At 45.8% G+C, this 21193-nt stretch overlaps 1 protein-coding gene across 1 annotated transcript in view; it reads left to right on the top strand.

The window, feature by feature from the left end:
• The window catches only part of LOC132995979 (cytochrome P450 26B1), a 32160-nt gene extending 11230 nt beyond the window's left edge, over window positions 1-20930 (top strand). The window contains exons 2-7 of the mRNA XM_061066252.1: window positions 7514-7738; window positions 16427-16545; window positions 16653-16809; window positions 17945-18100; window positions 19583-19864; window positions 20537-20930. Coding sequence (XP_060922235.1) covers window positions 7514-7738; window positions 16427-16545; window positions 16653-16809; window positions 17945-18100; window positions 19583-19864; window positions 20537-20929 — 1332 coding nt within the window. The 3' untranslated portion in view covers window position 20930. The remainder of the gene's footprint in view (window positions 1-7513; window positions 7739-16426; window positions 16546-16652; window positions 16810-17944; window positions 18101-19582; window positions 19865-20536) is intronic.
• Window positions 20931-21193: the final 263 nt, after the last annotated feature.

Raw genomic sequence — 21193 nt, forward strand, 5'->3', positions numbered from 1 at the left:
AACGTCAATTTTTCCGACCCAGCACATTCAAATCTTCTTTGATTCTCTCATAGAATTCTTCCTCTGCTGTTTTCCCATCAGTGCTTGTTATGTTTGCAAAAAGAAGTTGTGCGTTTTTCTCGCCGTTGTCGTGTTATTGTGAAACTTGGTGAAACGACGTGGTATCGGACAAGGAAGAAATTCCGCAGCAATTGATATTCTAGTTTCTGTCAGGCCTCCACTTAGCTTCACCCCAATATTTTCATAGTTTTAAAGCTGCTCGGAATATAGACTCTCTCTCCTCCACACACACACACACACACACACAGACACACACACACACGTGCACACACACACAGTCCCCCCAGAGCTTGCTGGTGTGTGTGTGTGCGCCGGTGGAGCCGCGGCGTTGATCTGAGTAAACATAATTAGCCGTGTTTTTTTGTCTTGCTCTAATAAAAGAGTCATTTGTTGGACATTTCCACTGAGCTACAAAGAGGACATTTATAAGCCCGGGCCCCGGATCGCCCCCAGGCCAACCCCAACAGAACAGAGCGGGTATTTTTAGCATGGTCGACACGCTAGCTAGCTCGGACACTGTGTGTGTGTGTGTGTGTGTGTGAGAGAGAGGTGTTTGTAAAGAACAAGCGAGACATGGAGATTTTTAAAGATTTTCTGTGATTTTGGTCAGAAACTTTGAGTGTGTGAAAGTGTAGTGAAAGTTTGTGTGTGTGTGTGTGTGTGTGTGTGTGTGTGTGTGTGTGTGTGTGTGTGTTTGTGTGTGTGTGTGTGTGTGTGAGTGTGAGAGAGAGAGGTGTGTGTGTGTAAAGAAACAGATAGAACAAGCGAGACATGGAGATTTTTATAGATTTTCTGTGATTTTGGTCAGAAACTTTGAGTGTGTGAAAGTGTAGTGAAAGTTTTTGTGTGTGTGTGTGTGTGTGTGTGTGTGTGAGTGTGAGTGTGAGAGAGAGAGGTGTGTGTGTGTAGAGAAACAGATAGAACAAGCGAGACATGGATATTTTTAAAGATTTTCTGTGATTGTTACGTTGGTCTGAAACTTGGAGTGTGTGCATGTGCAGTGAAAGGTTGTGTGTCAGTGTGTGTGTGTGTGTGTGTGCGTTTGGATTGCATGTGTGGAAAATCCTCACCGAAACCCTCCCCCTCCTCCCCCGCCCTCTCTCTCACCCCTTTATTGAGGTTCTTGTAAAATATCTGATAAATCTCTGTTCAGAAAAATATAAAAGAGACTCTGTAGGAACTGAAGACGTGCGTTACAAGTGCGACCCTGTGCAGACGCTACACACACACACACACAGACACACACACACACTGAAGTGAGAGCTCTGTACTTAAGGAACGCTCTCTTCCATCCACATGACCTTTGACCCTGACGTATCCTGAGTTAACCAGGAGTCTGATCTTGCAGCCGAGCACTGATTCATATCTGATATGAAAACAAGTCGGTGAAGCTGCGTCACTGCCGACCTCGTGTTGGACGCTCGGCAATGTGTGTAACAAAGTGAGTCGACAGTGTGTTTGTGCGTTTGCTGTGACAAAGCCGGATGAGAAGCGCGGACGTGTGACGATGTTTGAAGGTTTCTTCCCGTTGGACGTGAATTTCCTGCTCCGAGTTTGACTTGATGCTCGGAGAAAGAACACGAATGATGATGTGTATCTAAAACTTTTATTATAAAGTTTTAAAAGTCAAGATGGAAAAATTGTAATCGTTTCATTATCAATTTGCAGATTTGCAGAGGTTTATATCATATCGTTGAAACGGAGACGGAAAAAACTAAACAAATTCCTGCAATTTATAAATTATTTCATAAGAAATTATACAAAATACAATAGCACTTTATATTGATATAAGATTATGAATTTAATTGAGAGTAACACTTACTTGTTATAAGTATTTTTGATTAATTGTTTCGTAAAAGCAAATTGAATCAAAGAAATTCAGGATTTTTGACATAGAAGTGATTTTCAAGTCGCACAAACTTCACACGGGAGCTTAACGACAAACCAGCGAGTTCTGCTTCACACGTCTATTCAAATAATATCATATAATATAATATGTCTGTTATAAATAATATCAATGTTCAAATCATATCCACATCTGCAGCTACCGACTCCTGCCTGGTGTTTTCCCTACACACAAACACACACACACACACACACACACGTCAGGTTTGGCGCCTCCGCAGCCGCCTTGTGCGTCTCTTAGTTGCTAGGCAACATGTCCACAAGAAGAAAAAAGCTTTAAAACTTTACGCCCGCCATCATTAAGTGAAACCTCTTTATGGTTTTCTGCTCACATCAGAGTTTGTTGCCTGTGACCTCAGCGGTAAAATCAGCCGTAATGTTGTGGCAGCAATTTTGGTTCGCCGGCGACTTCTACGAGTGCTTGTGTGTGTGTGTGTGTGTGTGTGTGTGTGTGTGTCTGTGTGTGTCTGTGTGTGTGTGTGTGTGTGTGTGTGTGTCGTGATCACGTATGTGGTTATGTACGTGTTCTTCTGCGAGAGAAGTGTGGCGTCGTTACATCACAACTTTTCCATGATCGCTCTGTGTGTCTGTGTGTGTGTGTGTGTGTGTGTGTGTGTGTGTGTGTGTGTGTTTTTGCCAGGTTTGGGGGGAGGGGGGGGGGGTTGTACACTTCTCACCTTTTAAGCTAAATGTCATCCAGACCACACCCCTGGGCACGCACATGCACACACACAGACAGACAGACACACAATGCTGTGTTCATGCAGGGTACATGACCGATGACAACTTTGTGTGTGTGTGTGTGAAAAGAAGATGGACAGAATGGAAAGAGATACACACATGGTGTACGTACCTGACCACAAACACACACACACACACCAAAGAAAGTACACAATCGACCCAATCTGATGCTGTATCTCGGGAGTGTGAAAGGGAGCCTTGTCTGAGGAACTCCCTTCAAAATGTGTGTGTGTGTGTGTGTGTGTGTGTGTGTGTGTGTGTGTGTGTGTGTGTGTGTGTGTGTGTGTGTGTATGTGTATGTGTGTGTCTGCAGGCCTGCCAGGCAGACATACTAAACCACTCTACATCCATGTGGCAGCAAAATGTAGCTTGGAAAACAACCCCACTCTAACACACACACGTACACACACACACACACCCCGAGGGCTCCAGAGGCCAGCCGGCGACCTGGTGTGTGTGTGTGTGTGTGTACGTGTGTGTGTCTGTGTGTTTGTGTGTGTGTGCATGCCACAGTAAAAAGAGGAAGTGTACAGGAGCTGTGAAAACAGTTCGGGTCAACAGTTTGTGTCCAGACGACCGAGAGGGAGAGAAGAAGAAACTGAAATCGGCTCAAACTTCCTCACATTCAGCTTCTATCTCACGTAACAACATCGACATAGAAACGAATCGGAGAAATAACCACGACTGTGTGTTACGACCACGTGAGCCGGACCACAATGCATTGCAGCGACATGTGCATCTCATAGACAAAACACTGAAATCTACTAAAACACACGTTGCAGACAAAATAACGTCGACACCTCAGGAAGAAAAGGTCCAAACATCTGAAGTAGCGCGGTGCTACAAAGGTGTGTGTGGGCGGGGGGGCTGGAGAGAGGGGGGGGGAGGATGCTAATTAGCAGCATTTTCACATCTATAAAAGGCGTCTGGCAATCAAGAGTTTTCAAAGCGACATCACACAGCGAGCGGAGGTCGACGCATCTGTGCTCAATTTGGGTCGAGTTCACACGGAGAGAAACTTTGAGATGTGAGGTGTCGTCGCACCGAGGGAGGAAGAGATGAGACCTGGGGTGTGTTGTTGTGTGTTGTTGTGTGTTGTTGTTTGTAGTTGGAAAAGGTGGTTTTTTTGAGCTGCTGCTGATGATTGCACACAGATTCAAATGTGGTCTTTCATGCTTTGCTGCCACAAACCTGGATGAAGCTAAGCCACGCCCCAGGAGAGCTACCGTTTCACAACATGTTGTCGCTATGACTACAAAACTAAAACTCAAGCATCGGCAAAGGTCGTGGTTAGGGTCAATCAAAGGATAAATGAAAGTCAGAGATGGGAATCAAACTTTGGTCGTAACTCCTAAAGGTTCAACATCGTAAACCGTGACGTGAGGAATCATCAAGAACGGACGAAGGTGAACCCGAGTCGGACAGAGAACCTGTGGACTCATGAAGCGTAGATGTTGTGTTTGTCTTCACACTGTAAGAGACAAAGAGACAGAAGGACGACGTCAAAGATAAACAAGAAATAAGCAGAAGAGAAAGACAGTAAAATCAATAGTTCGATAGAAACAGAGCTTCTGCTTCATCTGCAGGTTTAAACTCCTCCTTCTTTCTAACAGTTGTTGGCGATCGGAGAAACTTTCTGATTTCAGCGTATTAAAGGTTTCAGGGCTTCACTGCAGGACGTTAATCACAGTTTGAACGAGAGACACACACACACACATAGAGACACACACACACACACACATACAGATACACACACAGAGACACACACACACAAACAGAGACACTGGGAGAGGTGTGTTTCAAACAGGAAACAAACTACGTGCTAAAATTAGCCGCTGAAAGGAGTCCAACTGTACAAAACTGAAAACACACGTGGGCTTAGCTGGCACACACAGACACACACACACAAACGCACACACAAACGCACACGCACACACACACACACGCACACACACACACACACGGTGATGTACTCACGAGAGATCAGAGGAAATATATCTTTCTCTGGCATAAATGTCAGACCAAACATTTTTTTTACAGCACCCAATAGCACGGCTCCTCTGGCCCGTGTGTTTACATATGTTACCCGTGTGTGTGTGTGTGTGTGTGTGTGTGTGTGTGTGTGTGCGCCTCACAGTCGTACATATCTCTTTCCCCAGGAGTAAACCGGGGTCAAACCAGTTAGTGTTGTCACGGCAATTTGCAGTTAGGCCCCTGCGTGTTTGTTTGCTTTCCACATTTATTTTTATAGGTTTTATGAATTTGGAGTGTGTGTGTGTGTTTGTGTGTACGTGTGTGTGTTTGTGTGTGTGTGTGTGTGTGAGAACATGCCTGACCACATTCGGCCTCAGAGTGTGTTAATGCGTACATGCATGTGTGCGTTTACTGTATGCACAAGTCTGCGAGTGTGTGCTCGCACATGAGTAATGTGTTTGTCTTCAGGACTTGGTGTGTGTCTGTGCGTACGTGTGAGTGTGCACGTGTGAGTGTGCACGTGTGTGTGTAGATGGCAGGACCCTCACCCTCGGGCTGATATATATTCTTTTCACTCAAACAGCCCATTTACAGTTCTGGGGTCGGCTCCCTCTCGCTCGGCCGTGACCTCGGAGCGTTTAGAGGTCAGCGTCAAAGCTGAACTCAGGTCAGCTCGCTAACTGGCTCCAGCTCCGGTCCTCTGGGGGTCCGCTGACAGCCGGGCGGCTCGGACCCCCGGCTGGGGGGGGGAGCGGACCGGGCTGCCGGCCTCCTCTGGCTGCTGCACGAGGGAGAAGGTGAAAAGCGGAGAGAACGTTTGGGCAAATCCTGAAGCAGATTTTGGATTATTTGCACCTGGATGTTTGTTGTTTTGCTGCTTCAGGACAGAAAGACTCATAATCTGATTTCTAATGTGTAGAGCAGCAATAAAGAAGGTCATTAACTTTGAACTCTGAGCTTCTGAAAGTGTCCAGTTGTTCCCGAGTCCAATAAATCTGTGAGTTGTGGATATTTATAAACCGGAGGAAAGGTATTTGAAGTGGTGGCGGCTAAAAACAGGGGATGAACCCGAGTCTGAGGCGGATGAAATCCTGATGGAACCACATGAAGAGCTTCTTTCATTCCGTCGCTCTCGTCTGTTCGGATCTGAGATCTCATTCACTTTCCCTCGGAGCCGCTAGATGTTTGGAGAACCTTTAACCTCCATTATCGGGGGGGGGCAGACGCTCGGATCGGAGCTCCTCCTCCTCCAAGGCGACTTAAATCACTTTTCATTGAATTAACCTGATGTTCAAGCGGCTTCTTGAACATCTGCGGTGCTTCGCTTCCTCAAGTTTACTTTGCTGCTCCGAAAAAAAAACCCAGACGAAGGAAACATCAGTAGCTTCGTGCGTGTGGGGGGGGGGCTGAGGTGGGGGGGGGGGACTCGTCAGAAATGCTCTGTTCGGGCCCCAAACCACAGAGAGAGAAGAAATACTTACTCTGAGCTTTTTTAGGTTTGAAGATCAAAGCCGGAGTCAAGGTCAGATCCTGGAGGCTTCAAATTAATGGCGAGCATAAAAATCAGTCGTAAGAAATGGCTCCGCCCAGGAGGAGGAGGAGCCTCAGAGGTTCAGGAGCTTTTCTGCTTGCGTTGCAAAAAAGTAACATCTGCATCTCCAGGCTCCTCGTGGAGGTGAACGTCCCTCAGGTTTAACTCAGATTCAATTAGCTGCACCAACGTTCACACACTCGTGTTATTAACAGATGAGTGACGGGGATCTCCGTCAGCTGGAGGCGTGTTTGGGTATTTCCTCAGAATAATGTTTTCTCACGTCCTCTCCGGCTCGGCTCCGACCACGAAGGGAAACTCCGACATCAGCAGTTTTTTGGTTTCGAGGGTTTTTTCTTCTACCGAACATCCTTTAAAACAACTTTCATCCCAGGGACTTCCAGCTTTAAATGGATTAACTTATACAAGTTGCTTGATACCTTCTTGTTTCCCTTCCTCCTTCAATATGAATCTTCTTTTTTTATTTTTGGGAATATTTTATTTTTCCAAATATTTTCACAATGCAAGAGAGCATACAGAGCACTCTACATTAAACATTACAGAAAATTACATAACAAAATAAAAAAAAATACACACATAGATGAAATAAAATTAGGGCTGGGCAAGTTAACTTGTTTTAATCGAGTTAACTCAAGTGATGAGTTAACTCGATTGTTTATCCGCCAATTATTTTCTTTTTTCCTGTTCTGCAGCAGTCAGCAACAGACTTTCACAAAATAAAAGCCTGACTTTCACAATAAAACAATAAATAATCAAACCTGAGTTAATGCGAGATAAAGTAATTAATCGAGTTAACTCATCACTTGAGTTAACTCGATTGAAACGAGTTAACTTGCCCAGCCCTAAATAAAACTAATTAAATAAATAAAGTAAATAATTCCCCCCACCCAAAGGGAAAAACATTTTTTTTTTTTTTAAAGTTGGTGCAATGACACAGAACATAATGTAACTCAGAGCTCCAGATAGTTACAGTCCTATGGTACCGTTGCTGGTGTATCCATGTATTCCAAATAAGGCTGCCAGACTTTCAAAGATAACTTATATTTCTTTCTGAGACTCTATGTAATCTCATAAGCACATAAAGCAATAATTTGAATCTTCTTAAAATGAATTTGCAACAGTGAGTGGCAAGAAATGTTCGAACAAACACTGGTTGATTGTTGATTTGTCGATATCTGACTGATGTTTGAGACTTGGTGAATGCTTCGTGATCCTAACACCCTCTCTCTCTCTCTCTCTCTCTCTCTCTCTCTCTCTCTCTCTCTCCGTCCCTCCCTCCAGGGCTCGGGCTTCCACGCGTCGCGGAGACAGAAATACGGAAACGTGTTTAAGACCCACCTCCTGGGACGACCTCTGATCCGGGTGACGGGCGCCGACAACATCCGGAAGGTTCTGATGGGCGAGCACACGCTGGTGACCGTGGACTGGCCCCAGAGCACGTCCACGCTGCTGGGACCCAACTCGCTCGCCAACAGCATCGGGGACATCCACCGCAAGAGGAGGAAGGTCAGGACACGCAAAGACACACGCAGAGACACACACATTAACACAAAACTGTGTGTGCGATGAGGAAGATGTGTGATACAAATCGAGCCGAAGCTCAGGTCAAAACAAACTGATTTACAACATTCACACATTGACACAGAGCGTGATTCCTCCCTGACTCTATCCATCTTCATCTCTCAGTCACTTTCTCTCTTTTCACTCCCTCTCTCCTCCGCCCATCCTCTCGCTTCCCCTCCTTGTTTTTTCTCTCTCTCTCTCTCTCTCTGTCTTTTCAGTGCCAGGACCATTTCAGGTAATCAGCCACTTACCTCTCCCTCCGATTATCCCGTTATCCCCGGGGCACATACCTTCCTCTCTCTCTCTCTCTCTCTCTCTCTCTCTCCAACAAACACACATGTATACGCACAAACACACACAAATGGCTGATGTGCATACACACAAACACACACAAATGGCTCAGGATGAGAAGAACAAAGCAGGCTCTGGTGTAGTTTCCTGTAAATCAAGTGTCTCTCTCTCTCTCTCTCTCTTTCTCTCTCCGGATCCACCACTGCACGGGGTTGGAGGATGGGGTGGGGGGGTAACGTGGGGGAGGAAAGGGGGGAGACGTTCGGAGGTGGGGTCGGGTTGCGTTGCCCGGTTGCCCCGGGATGGCGAGCGGTTGGCTGGCTCTAATCTGGGCTCTGATCCTCTCGGCGCTCCCCCGAGACCCCCGGCACTAACCTCATGTAATGACCCCTGATTATGGAAGGCTGCCTCCGACACGGCACAAAGAGGGGCTGTCTGTGGGGGCCCGACACACACACACACACACACACACACACACACACACGCGCACACACAATACATGTACGCAAAAGCATATGTGTACACGCACCTGAACTCACACAGACACACACAGACGCTGAGAGACACACAACAGTTTCCTCTGCGTCTCTCGTCCACAACCAAACGTACGACAGGTGTAACTCAAGCCCACGGATCCATCTCTACAGTAAATACTTGCTAAGTTCTTTACAGTAGTATAAGAAAGTAAAAGTACTTTGTTACATCCCATCACTGCCGTGTATAAATATCACTTTGCAAATATGAGGTTAACAGTCTCAAAGATCCTCAGCAGCTTCAGACTGATCCTGTGGTTGTTGTGGAATCAGAGTCCGTTTGATGACAGGTCAACAAACAGTGAGACTGTGTGTGTCTGTGTGTGTGTGTGTGTGTGTGTGTGTGTGTGTGTGTGTGTGTGTGTGTGTGTGTGTGTGTGTGTTGGCAGCGCCCTCCCTCCTGTTTTCTGGGTAATAAAACTAAATCAACAGACAGAAGTGAAACAACATCGACTGGGAGAAAGCAAGCGACTGGTCTGACCCACTGGACCCGAGCTGCTCCTGCCTGTGTGTGTGTGTGTCTGTGTGTGTGTGTGTCTGTGTGTAGTTTTTGTATGGAAAAACAATCTTCACACACACAGCACATTAGCTCTTGGTGGATCAGCAGAGCCAGCCAGTTTCCATAGAACCTCGTGTTAAGCTAGGAAACTAACTCCTTGGAAGAGCCTGGTTTCCACTACGGGGCCGAGCAGGTTTTACACATCACCGCCGACTGAAAACAACATCGCACACACGAGCTGCTGCACAGGAGACGACTGTTCATCACCCTCATCGCGGTGTGAGGACTCCGAGGAACTGGGACGCTCACATTCCGACAGGTGCCAGTTGGGATGGGACTCTTACACGAGTCAGATTCGAGGTCGAGAGGGCAAACATGAAACTGCCTCGGGAAATGACGAGTTTGAGGATTTAGAGTTTGTCTTGGCTCAGTTTTAGAGATAAGGTGAGAAGTTCATCGTGTCAGGACGTCGCCTTGATCTCCTTTCATCGGAGGAGACCCCCGTACATATCCCGTCTGACGAAAGAACTCCCCAGAAGGAGCTAGAAAGCGTCACTGGGAAGAGGGAGGTCTGAAACTTCCTCCATCGTCCATCTTGGATCGGCAGAATCATTTTGCTAACTTGCAAATATTCTGTTAAAAACTTTAAAGCAACACTATGAAACTTTTACTGAGCGACAACGCCGACTTCAAGCGATGTAAACAAACGTCACCGCTCACATATTTACACAAATTTCGTACGTTGGCACGGTTGTTGAGCGGTGCAGCCACTAGAGGGCAGCACAGAGTTTCCCGACAACAACAAACATGGCGACGGTGGAAGATGTTGCGATAACACAGCCCATAAGAAAGAGTTGAATTATGTCCTCCACAATTGTTGAATTATATTTATCATACTATTGGCTACACTGCCCCCTCACGATTTCCTGTGGTACTGCTCCGTTTCGTCCGTATCGACACGTTTTCAGAAGAAGATGATCTATAGAAGCGTTAATAATAGATTTAAATCACCTTTATTTCCCTGAGCTGTGGTTAGAGAATCTATCTTTATCTCAGCGACGCGCCACTTGACCTCCGGTGGAAACACGTCGCTCGGAGCTGGAAGAACAGCGGGAGAATCCAGACTCCGTGTTGACAGTGGCAGCCGGGTCTTTATTTTCACCCGTCTGACAAACCTCTCAATCTGTCTCTTCTATTCATTCCTCCCTCCCTCCCTCCCTCCCCCTCGTTTCGCCCTCTCTGCTTCCCCGTTTGCCCTCCGCCAGCTCCACATTTTCCTTCCCCCTTGTTTTTCTTTCTCCGGGAAACTGCCCTCCATCTCTATATTTAGGGGAGAAGGAGAAACACAGACAGAGAAAACTAGAGAGAGAGAAAGATGGAAACGGAGAATGGATTAAGAGAAATCTTTAACCTTTATCTCATTTCTCTCTCACTCTTTTCTCTGTTTGTTTTCTTCTGAACAAGAACTTTGTGTGTTTTTGATAGAAGATGCTTCTCTATCTTTCTCCATGTGTGTGTGTGTGTGTGTGTGATGCTGTGTTTGCCTCCTGTGCTTCTGCTCATCACCAGTAGAGGGCACTGCCAATTCTGACTGAGATCCCTCAGCCCCTTTTTCCTGCCCCTTAGTTTTATCAAAGCTACAATTAATCATTAAAGATGCATGAATTAAGTGTGGCAGTAAAGTTTCTATAGAACTCTGCATATCATATATCTGAAGACATCATACGTTTCTATATTTTCATTCCAGCTGAGCAATGGTGTTGTGTTAGCAGCAGTAAATCCATGCATAAATCTATAAATGCATCAAATGCATGTAAAGAAAATGTACTTATGTATTCTCTGATCTTAATTTGATCAATTTTTAAGTATTTAATGCAGTTATATACGTATAAAAGGCTGTTTGTGCAAAGTTAAGGACACTGCAAGGTTGTTAAAGTTGTTGCACGTATGTAAAAGGCATAAATGTACATTATACAACTGAAATACACGTCATGAGCTCATTGTTGTGCATGTGCTATAAATCCTAATTCTGCAGATTAGCGATAAACTCCATGTTTACAGGAGTGAGAGTACAATGTGCAAAGGTTCAATACAGCGAAACCTCACTTTACCACAGCTGTTTATTTACTTTCAACTCTGGAAAGTGATTCAAAGAGTTCAAACCATGGTCACAGCTCCATTTGAGTCAGATTCTGTGGTGCTCCGGTACTAAAAGTAGAAGTTATTAAGCATCAAGTCCAGTTATATTTGTATTAAAGGCTTCTCGTGCAGAATAAAGTGCAAGTTTCATGTTCTGCATGTGCATTACATCTGTATTCTGCAGATTAACTTTGATACACTGGAGAGTAACATCTGAATTCTAATGGATAAAGTTAAAAGTTAAGTGCCGGTACTGCAAATGTGCACGTTAATACAGATGTTTGTTAACTTCCACCTCTGGAAACCGAAGCAATGAACTAAAAGCTGCATGTTCTTCAGGCTCTAAAAGCACATGTGGACGTTAGAGACTCCAGTTCGTGCATTAACTTCAATACGTTCACAGATAAATCACAAGTGGAAATAATGTGAGTTTTTGCCCTTTTTCTTTTTTAAACAATAATCTTCATCTAAAGCTGAAACGTTTCTGATTCAACAAGAGAGAACAGGAATAAAAAACAGTTTTTATAAAAGAGAAAAAAGGAAAGATGAAGGGGCAGGGAGAGACGGGAAGAGGTGGGAGCAGAGAGAGAGAGAGAGAGAGAGAGAAGGAGAGAGAGAGAGAGAGAGAGAGAGAGAGAGAGAGAGAAGAATAAAGGAGTCTTTACATGTCTGTGGAACCAGCAGCTCGCAGCACTTTCACATAATTTAAGACATATGGACGTTATTAGGACGGCCGTGTCTGTGTGTGTGTGACTATATCAGTGTGTGTGTGTGTGTGTGTGTGTGTGTAAGAGTCTAGCAGTCTGTGCACGGCAGCGTATGTGTGTGTGTGTGCGCGTGTGTGAGTCTTTAAACCTGTGTCTTTGCGCTGCAGGCTACAGAAGACAGTCACGTTTTTGTGGTGCAGCAAAAATGACTGTTGCACTGAACAATCATGCACACACACACACATTCACACACACACACACACACACACACACACACACACACACTTGGAAGGTCCCAGAGTGACACTGCATAAAAAACTGTGTTTGATTGGCAGCCAGAACACGGAGGGAGATACTGTGTGTACGTACGAGTATTGGTCTGACCTGTAGTTACCTCTCTGAGACTTGGCCTCCTGTCCGCCTGCACACACACAGACACACACACACACACACACACACACACACACACACACACAGACACACACCACACTGAGTAGCAGGGCTGAGCTACTGAAGGACCAGTGATTGTCTGTGTGTGTGTGTGTGTGTGTGTGTGTGTGTGTGTGTGTGTGTGTGTGTGTGTGTGTCTGAGTGTGTGTGTATATAGGAATAGCAAAGCAGGCAACTCACCCAAATTGACCAATTATACATAATCCAGTGCAGACGGGTTAAATGGGTAAATTCACAGCGTTACACAATCCTCCTTTGGCTTAACGAATATATTTTTGCCCAATCACCTTTTCAGTCTGTGTGATTTCAAGTTTTTTTCTCTTGGACATCGTCCTGACGATTCCACAAAAACACATTCGACCGGTTTTGAATCTCCTGGCGATAAATCAACAATTTGAGCTGAAGTGGAAACCATTAACACTGAAGTCTTTCGAGCTCATTACGATAAATCCTCACGCGACTGATTCTTTCTGAACGAGAATCAGACAAAACACGAGAATGAAACTCAGGCGGCTGCGAGCAGGAAATGACTTAATGACATCGTGATTAATCGATTGATAAAGTGATTAATCAAATGAGCTAAGTATTTAAATTTGGGGCCAATTTCCAATGAATATGGAGCTTTGTTATATTATATGTAATTTTAAATACAGGAAGACGATGCTGATGATGCTCATTCGTCTAAATCCGGCTCTTAGTCCAAACCATAGCTAATCAAACGATTCTACTCTGACATCAACTCGTCCTCTAACTCCCTCGACACAAACAAAAGGAGCAGCCCCTGGGTCTGTTTCTCTCTCAGGCTGATCTGAGGTCAGATTCTGTGTGTAATCCTCTGTGGTCAGGGTTGGAGAGCAGGTCATGTAATCTGATCTGGGACCAGCGGCCCCAGGGTGCGGCAGCAGAGGAAATGTAGCACTGCTAACGTCTTAGGGCGCCCTGTGATCTACACTAACCACTCCCTAACACACAGACACACACAACCTACATATTACACACACACACACACACACACACACATATATATACCCACGAGGTGCGTACACGTTACCAACGCGCTCTCGTGCACACGCCAGCGGCTCAGTAGACTATTGTTCATTCATTCTCAGGGCGACGGAGGGAGGGAAGTGGGGGTTTGGCGGAATGAGAGAGAGAGAGAGAGAGAGAGAGAGAGAAGAGGGCAAGAGAGGAGAAAGAACATGAGAGGAAAATGAGGTAGACGACAGAATAAAGAGCGCGAGTGCCCAGCTGATGGTTCGGTGGCTGAAACATCGACCTCAGGAACCACATGTGCCCTCGCTGGCCGGGGCTCGGATCCCACTGGAAGCTGCTGCTCTTTCCTCTCAGCTTCCATCGTGTGTCCGTGAAGAGAAGCACGAACACGTCCGTCTGCAGCAACATGTTCTTCCAACGTGTGAACACTCGGAAAATACACTCTGAACGCACAAGAAAGTCACTTTCTGTGCACGTGTTCTGGTTCAAAACCCGGAGACGATGGATTCTTGACGAATGCCGCTTTAAAAAATGTATTTTATGGAGTTGCGAAATGTCGCTTGTCGTACGGTAGTTAGTAAAAACAAAGTCGAGAACTCGATGTAACTTTTACTGAGCGACAGCGCCCTCTGCAGCCTCACGTGGGGATTTTTCTGTCAGCTCTGTATCGGGGCGATGAAGTGGTTTTAAACAAAACGCTGGATATTACCCATGATCCTCAGCTTCACTCTCACAGGCGATGGAACCCACTCACCAAAGAATCATTCTCCACGTTTACAGTCACGGAAACATCAAATTCATTTTAAAGCTGCTGTTTTAAAAGTTTTAAAAGTCACAAAGTGTCATTAGATCATCTCCAATGGACCAAAACGTTGAAGTCAGGAACTCACAGCTCAGCTCAAAGTCAGAAAGAAGCAGGCGTAGGGTTGCAAAATTCCGGGAATTTTCAAAGTTGGAAACTTTCCATGGGAATTAACGGGAATTAACGGGAATATACGGGAATTAACGGGAATATACGGGAATTAACGGGAATTAATGGGAATAAACTGGAAATGTTGTGGGTAATTTATACTAACTGTATTTACCTTGTCATAAACAGACATAAATATAAACATTTTGTTTTGTAATAGTCTGATTTGAGCCCTGAGGAAACTTTGGGCACTTGACTATATGCTTCCGCATCGTTGTGTCATTCTTAACATAGGTCTTTGCACAGTATTTGCAAATGTACACAGCCTTTCCTTCTACATTGGATGGGGTGAAATGTCTCCACACATGAGATAGTGCACGTGGCATTGTTCTGTAGAATAAGATGAGAAAAAAGTTTGTAAAAAAACACTAATGCAATGCCAGAGATATAAATAGTTAGCCAAACAATTGGAATCGTCTGTAAACATATTTAACAATTGATGGATAAATGAATGGAAATAGTCTAGATGAACAGATGAACAATCCTCAATCAGCATGCTAATATGTTTTCCCCAGTAATATCATGGAAACTTACCTGACTAGTCCTGCACACTACAGCAGGCCTCAATAGCCCTGCTGTAGAGTGAAGCATGCTGGGAGTTATCTGTGCATGTGATGGAAGAATGCAGAGTGGAGGGTTGAAATTCAACGTTCCATACATCTTTAAAATAGAGTTTTGAATGATGTTTTTATTGCTCAGCGTTTAATTTGCATAGTTTTTTTTTTTTTCAAAATTCCCAAAATTCCCGTGCTTAATATTCCCGTGGAAACTTTCCACCCCTTTGCAACCCTAAGCAGGCGTCCTAACTGCAAAGCCGCTCCTCAAGTGAACTGAACCCGCGATGGACCGGCCGACTCATCATTAGACAGTGTTTCTTTCGTTAATATAAAAATTTGCTTGTTCAAATGTTCCAGTCTCACTTCATCGAGCAGAAAACTCAAACCATGTGCACCAGTCGCTCCACTTGCTCAACAATGTGCTGCGGTGCCATCGAGATTAACGGGGATGGAGTCAAAACTATAACTTGCGTTTTTCGGTGAATTCCATGAAGTGAAAGACAGACTTGTATGGTCTGAGAAAACTATTTCCAAAAAAACATCCCCGAGGTAGTTGCCATTTCAGAGAGTTTTCAGCCAAAGAAGCAGCCGAGATCCTTCAGTCATTCTCTGTCCTCGTTTTCTGGAGGAAAGCTCGGAAGGTTAAACGCACACAAATGTTATTTATCCAAATCAAGCTAAGTGTTAGTGACTGATTCATATTAAAACATAATGAAAGGCTCATTCTAGCCCAGGCTGCTCTCTCTCTTTCTCTCTCTCTCTCTCTCTCTCCTGCCTTCACCACGTCTAAATCATTTCCACGACTGTTTTAAGGACAGTTCTGGGGGTTAAATCAGATGGAATGTTATTTGTCCAAACAGCACCGACGACTGGTGACTGATTCATACCAAGAAATACTACGAGCAGCCAGGAAAGACTCAGCTACCCCCCCTCCCCATCTCTCTCTCTCTCCCTCGTTCTCTTGCTCTTTTCTGCCTGTCATTCTGCTTCTGCTGACTACAGGGGAAAACCTCCACAATGTATAAGTCTCTGTGAGGAGGGAGGACGGGGGGTCTGGGGTTTTTAGAATAAAGACAGAGCATCACAGAAAATGAATAAGAACGGACACACCTTCTGTCGTTTGAGCTCAAAAGAGCGGTAGAGGGGATGTGGAAGAGAGGTGACGGGGAAAAGAAAGAGCACCAGGGCCTGAAAGAAATATATAAGCACTATAGGATGAAATCAACTTTGTATTCTGATGAAAAACCACGAAAAAGACGATGAAGAAACACTTGCACTCGATGGTGGAGATAACAAACGGCGAGTCACGCTCTAGAGGAGGTTTCATATCAGCACGAGCACCTGATCCTCTGCTTCGACTCGTTCAAACAAATCCCTGAATCCTCGTCCGCCTGCCAAATGGTGGAATCGATGAGCATTTAACCTTCTGCACAGTTGAAGTGTCGCGTTTTGTTCCTCGTCCTCATGCTCTCCCTCTCTTCTGTCTCTCCAGGTGTTCGCCAAAGTGTTCAGCCACGAGGCCTTGGAGTCCTACCTCCCCAAGATCCAGCAGGTCATCCAGGAGAGCCTCCGGGTGTGGAGCTCCAACCCCGAGCCCATCAACGTCTACAGGTAAACTGGGAGAAGGACAACGTGTGGAGACGTCTGGGTGACAAGGAGAATGTGAGAACGGGTTGGTGTGTTTCCTGGATGCAACTGATTGGTGGTCTGTCCTTCAGGGAGAGCCAGCGGCTGTCGTTCACCATGGCCGTGAGGGTGCTGCTGGGCTTCAGGGTGTCGGAGGAGGAGATGAGGCATCTGTTCTCCACGTTTCAAGACTTTGTCGACAACCTGTTCAGTCTGCCCATAGATCTTCCGTTCAGCGGCTACAGGAAGGTATGTGTGCTTGATAGGGTTGCAAAATTCCGGGAATATTCAAAGTTGGAAACTTTCCATGGGAATTAACTGGAATTAACGGGAATAAACGGGAATATACGGGAATTAACGGGAATAAACTGGAAATGTTGTGGGTAATTTATACTAACTGTATTTACCTTGTCATATACAGACATAAATATAAACATTTTGTTTTGTCATAGGCTGATTTGAGCCCTGAGGAAACTTTGGGCACTTGACTTTATGCTTCTGCATCATTGTGTCATTCTTAACATAGGTCTTTGCACAGTATTTGCAAATGTACACAGTCTTTCCTTCTACATTGGATGGGGTGAAATGTCTCCACACATGAGAGAGTGCACGTGGCATTGTTCTGTAGAATAAGATGAGAAAAAAGTTTGTAAAAAAACACTAATGCAATGCCAGAGATATAAATAGTTAGCCAAACTATTGCAATTGTCAGTAAACATATTTTACAACTGATGGATAAATGAATGGAAATAGTCTAGATGAACAGATGAACAATCCTCAATCAGCATGCTAATATATTTTCCCATTAATATCATGGAAACTTACCTGACTAGTCCTTCACTCTACAGCAGGCCTCAGTAGCCCTGCTGTAGAGTGAAGCATGCTGGGAATTATCTGTGTATGTGATGGAAGAATGCACAGTGGAGGGTTGAAACTCAACGTTCCATACATCTTTAAAATACAGTTTTGAATGATGTTTTTATTGCTCAGCGTTTAATTTGCGTAGTGTTTTTTTTTTTTCAAAATTCCCAAAATTCCCGAGCTAAACTTCCCATGGAAAGTTTCCGGAAAGTTTCCAGAAATTTACCGGAAACTTTCCGCCCCTTTGCAACCCTAGTGCTTGATATCATCTCTTCTTCAAAGTCACGTTTCTACAGAGGTGTTGGTGTTATCACATCGCTCCTTATTCCTTTAAAATCGATTTAAAGATCCAAATCATGCTCAAAGCTTTCAACATCCTATGAGGTGCTTCTTGCAACAGGAAACGTCTGTCGTGCACTTTTTCCAAACACCTACATTTTCTGTACAAATCCATACAAAGCAAACCGGATGAGCGTGAGTTGTGGGTCAGTGTCAGTCAACCTCCTCTCGTGTGTGTTCCCAGGGAATCCGTGCACGAGACACGCTGCAGAAGAGCATCGAGAAGGCCATCCGGGAGAAGCCGCTGTGCTCGCAGGGGAAGGACTACAGCGACGCGCTGGACGTCCTGATGGCGAGCGCCAAAGAGAACGGCACGGAGCTCACCATGCAGGAGCTGAAGGTAACACGCCAACGCAACTACACACCTGGCGAGCCAGACGCACACCAGAGAGTCACGCGTGGGAGCGTTAACACATCCTGAGCAGAAACTGTCGCACATATGCACACATGCTCAGTGTTTACCTAGTGAAGTGCTGCCTGAGAGAACCTGTCTGGACACGGACACGCACACAGACACGCACAGACACACACACACACACACGCACAAAAACAACAGTGATCATTATTACTCCAACAAATCATCTCCGGATCATAGAATGTGTGAACTTGTGACTTCTGATACACATCTGTATGTAAATGTGACAGCAGGGAAGCCGAGCTGATGCCCACAGGCAGATGTTAACAGTAAAAACACACACACACACACACACTCACACACACAGACACACACACACACGGACAGGCACACCCACTATTTACCTATTAAAGTAATTCGGAGGAATTCTGTGGAAACTCAACTCTCTCTGCGTCTAGCTTGCTCACTGTGGTTTCTGGGTTAAGTCCAGGGCCAAAAATAAGTCAACACTCCCCCTGCTAGGGGTCTGAAAGAGGCCTCCTGTACACACACACACACACTCTCACACACACACACACATATACTGTATATAAATACGCACACTAAGTGAACTGGGGAGCCCCTGTCGCTGAGGCCCAGGCTGAAGCACTCCACTGCAGTTTTCTGACGCACACATGTAACAGACACATGTGGGCCGAGGCCGAGACGTGTTTTGACACAGACGAGAGCAAATGAGAGGTTTATAATGAGAGTCGTGCTGCCGAGCCCGGGGGGGGGGGGGGGGACTCCATGTTGTTACTGGACAAACACTTCACATTTCCGAACGCAGTACTTTTCAGGAAGTAAAAGATAACATACTTTTATGAAGTATTTGGTTTGGTTGTTGTTCCCAATGTTGCACCTGAAGTTAGGCCGAGTTCCCAGGTTGTTTAACAGAATTATTTCAAATACGACACACGGAGGGTAAGAAATTCCCTTTTATACAATTACAAAATCTATTATATTTTATTGCTATGACCTTTAAAGCAGTAATAATGGCTGTAGCTGTGCATTTGGCTGATATCCACCCCCCATTTTCCAGTAGACATAACTACCATCTGGATTCTGCCTCTCCAGACATCAGAAGCTGAGGAGATTCCAGTTGGCTTCTCCACAAAGTGAACACAAATCAACTCATGTGCCCTCTGTGCAGACAGGCACTCACAGGATCCCGGTGCTCATGCTAGGATTAAACTTTTAAGGGGCTTTACTCCGCTCTGGTCAAATAGTGAATGGCAGAAGTGAAACTCTTCCAAAACCCTAATGGAGAAGAGTTAAACAAAAATGAAAGAACATCGCGTTCGAGAAGTGAAACCATTGTTCCCTCCCCGGGGGGTTCAGGACCTCCGAGGGCCGATCAGGACAACGAGAACTTTCAGAATAAACAAATGCACTGATGCACCGTCCCACCTCTCCACTATCCCTCAGGAGTCCACCATTGAACTGATCTTTGCTGCCTTTGCCACCACCGCCAGCGCCAGCACCTCCCTCATCATGCAGCTCCTCCGGCACCCTGCCGTGCTGGAGCGGCTGAGGGAGGAGCTGAGGACCAGGGGCCTCCTCCAGAACGGCTGCCTGTGCCCCGGGGAGCTGAGGCTGGACACCATCGTGAGCCTCAAGTACCTGGACTGTGTGATCAAGGAGGTGCTGAGGCTGTACACGCCCGTGTCAGGGGCCTACCGGACCGCCATGCAAACCTTCGAGCTCGACGTGAGTTCGATTCATTGATATCTCTCTCACTTCTACTTCTGTGTTCCTCATGCTCAATGAAGTTCTTTGCAACTTTGCTGTTTTCAACTTTGTTTTACTCTTACTCTGTTTACACTGTGTATTGGAAAAATGAACTAATAATGGGTGAAACCAATTTTGTAGTTGATGAGTAACCTTATGCATCCCTGTCTGAATGACTCTTTGACCTGAGCTGTTTATGGTCTGAACTGTTTATGACATGAGAACTGCCAGCAACTTAATTATCCACCAGAGGAAGGAATGTATGTCTTCTTATCACCTTAGGAAACACATGTGAATCAGCTGTTGTGTTTAGATTCCTCTCCTTCCCCCAACTATGGAACCTGTCTGGATTGGTTCAAAGAGACAGCCCTCAGTCCTCCTATGCATTTGACTGTTCTCTATCTTCACTCTGAGATCCTTAGGACTCTCAGTGTGTTGATGCTTTCTGCAGAAAGCCCCTTCTTAAATACACGTAGATAACTTTGTTGTTTCCAGCCTCTTGTATCTCCAGATTTCCATCACAACTCTCCGGCTGATGACACTATGACTAGTTCTAGTCCCAATTTGGGAATATCTTGAAAACTACCCTGCTGATCTTAAAAGTAAATGTGCGGCAGTGAAAGTTCACACTTGTCTGTGGTTTGTCTCCAGGGAGTCCAGATTCCCAAAGGCTGGAGCGTGATGTACAGCATCCGGGACACCCACGACACGTCCGCGGTCTTTAAAGACGTGGACGCGTTCGACCCCGACCGCTTCAGCCAGGAGCGCGGCGAGGACAAGGAGGGACGCTTCCACTACCTGCCGTTCGGAGGCGGCACCCGGTCCTGTCTGGGCAAGCAGCTCGCCACCCTCTTCCTCCGCATCCTCGCCATCGAGCTGGCCAGCACCAGCCGCTTCGAGCTGGCCACCCGGCAGTTCCCCCGCGTGGTCACCGTACCCGTGGTCCACCCGGTCGACGGGCTGAAGGTCAAGTTCTACGGCCTGGACTCCAACCAGAACGAAATCATGGCCAAGACAGAAGATCTGCTGGGAGCAACAGTTTGAAAGGGGCGGGCGAGTTGACGAGTGGGGGTGGGCTGGGTGGGGTGGTGAGGGGGGGGGGGGGGGGTGAGTGATCGAAGAAGTCTTGAGGGAGAAGTTGGAAGGAGGGAAAGGAGGAATTTCAGAGTTATATTTTCTTCTCCACCTTTTTTTCTGCCAAGTTGGAGGTTTCTTTTTTCAGACTAAAAGAAAAGCAGAGTCTTTGTCTCTCGTTACAGCTGAAGATGACGAGTGGGACTTTCCTCTGAGAAAGGAAGAAGCTGCCAA

Source organism: Limanda limanda, chromosome 22 (genome assembly GCF_963576545.1).
Source record: "Limanda limanda chromosome 22, fLimLim1.1, whole genome shotgun sequence".
Taxonomy (NCBI): domain Eukaryota; kingdom Metazoa; phylum Chordata; class Actinopteri; order Pleuronectiformes; family Pleuronectidae; genus Limanda; species Limanda limanda.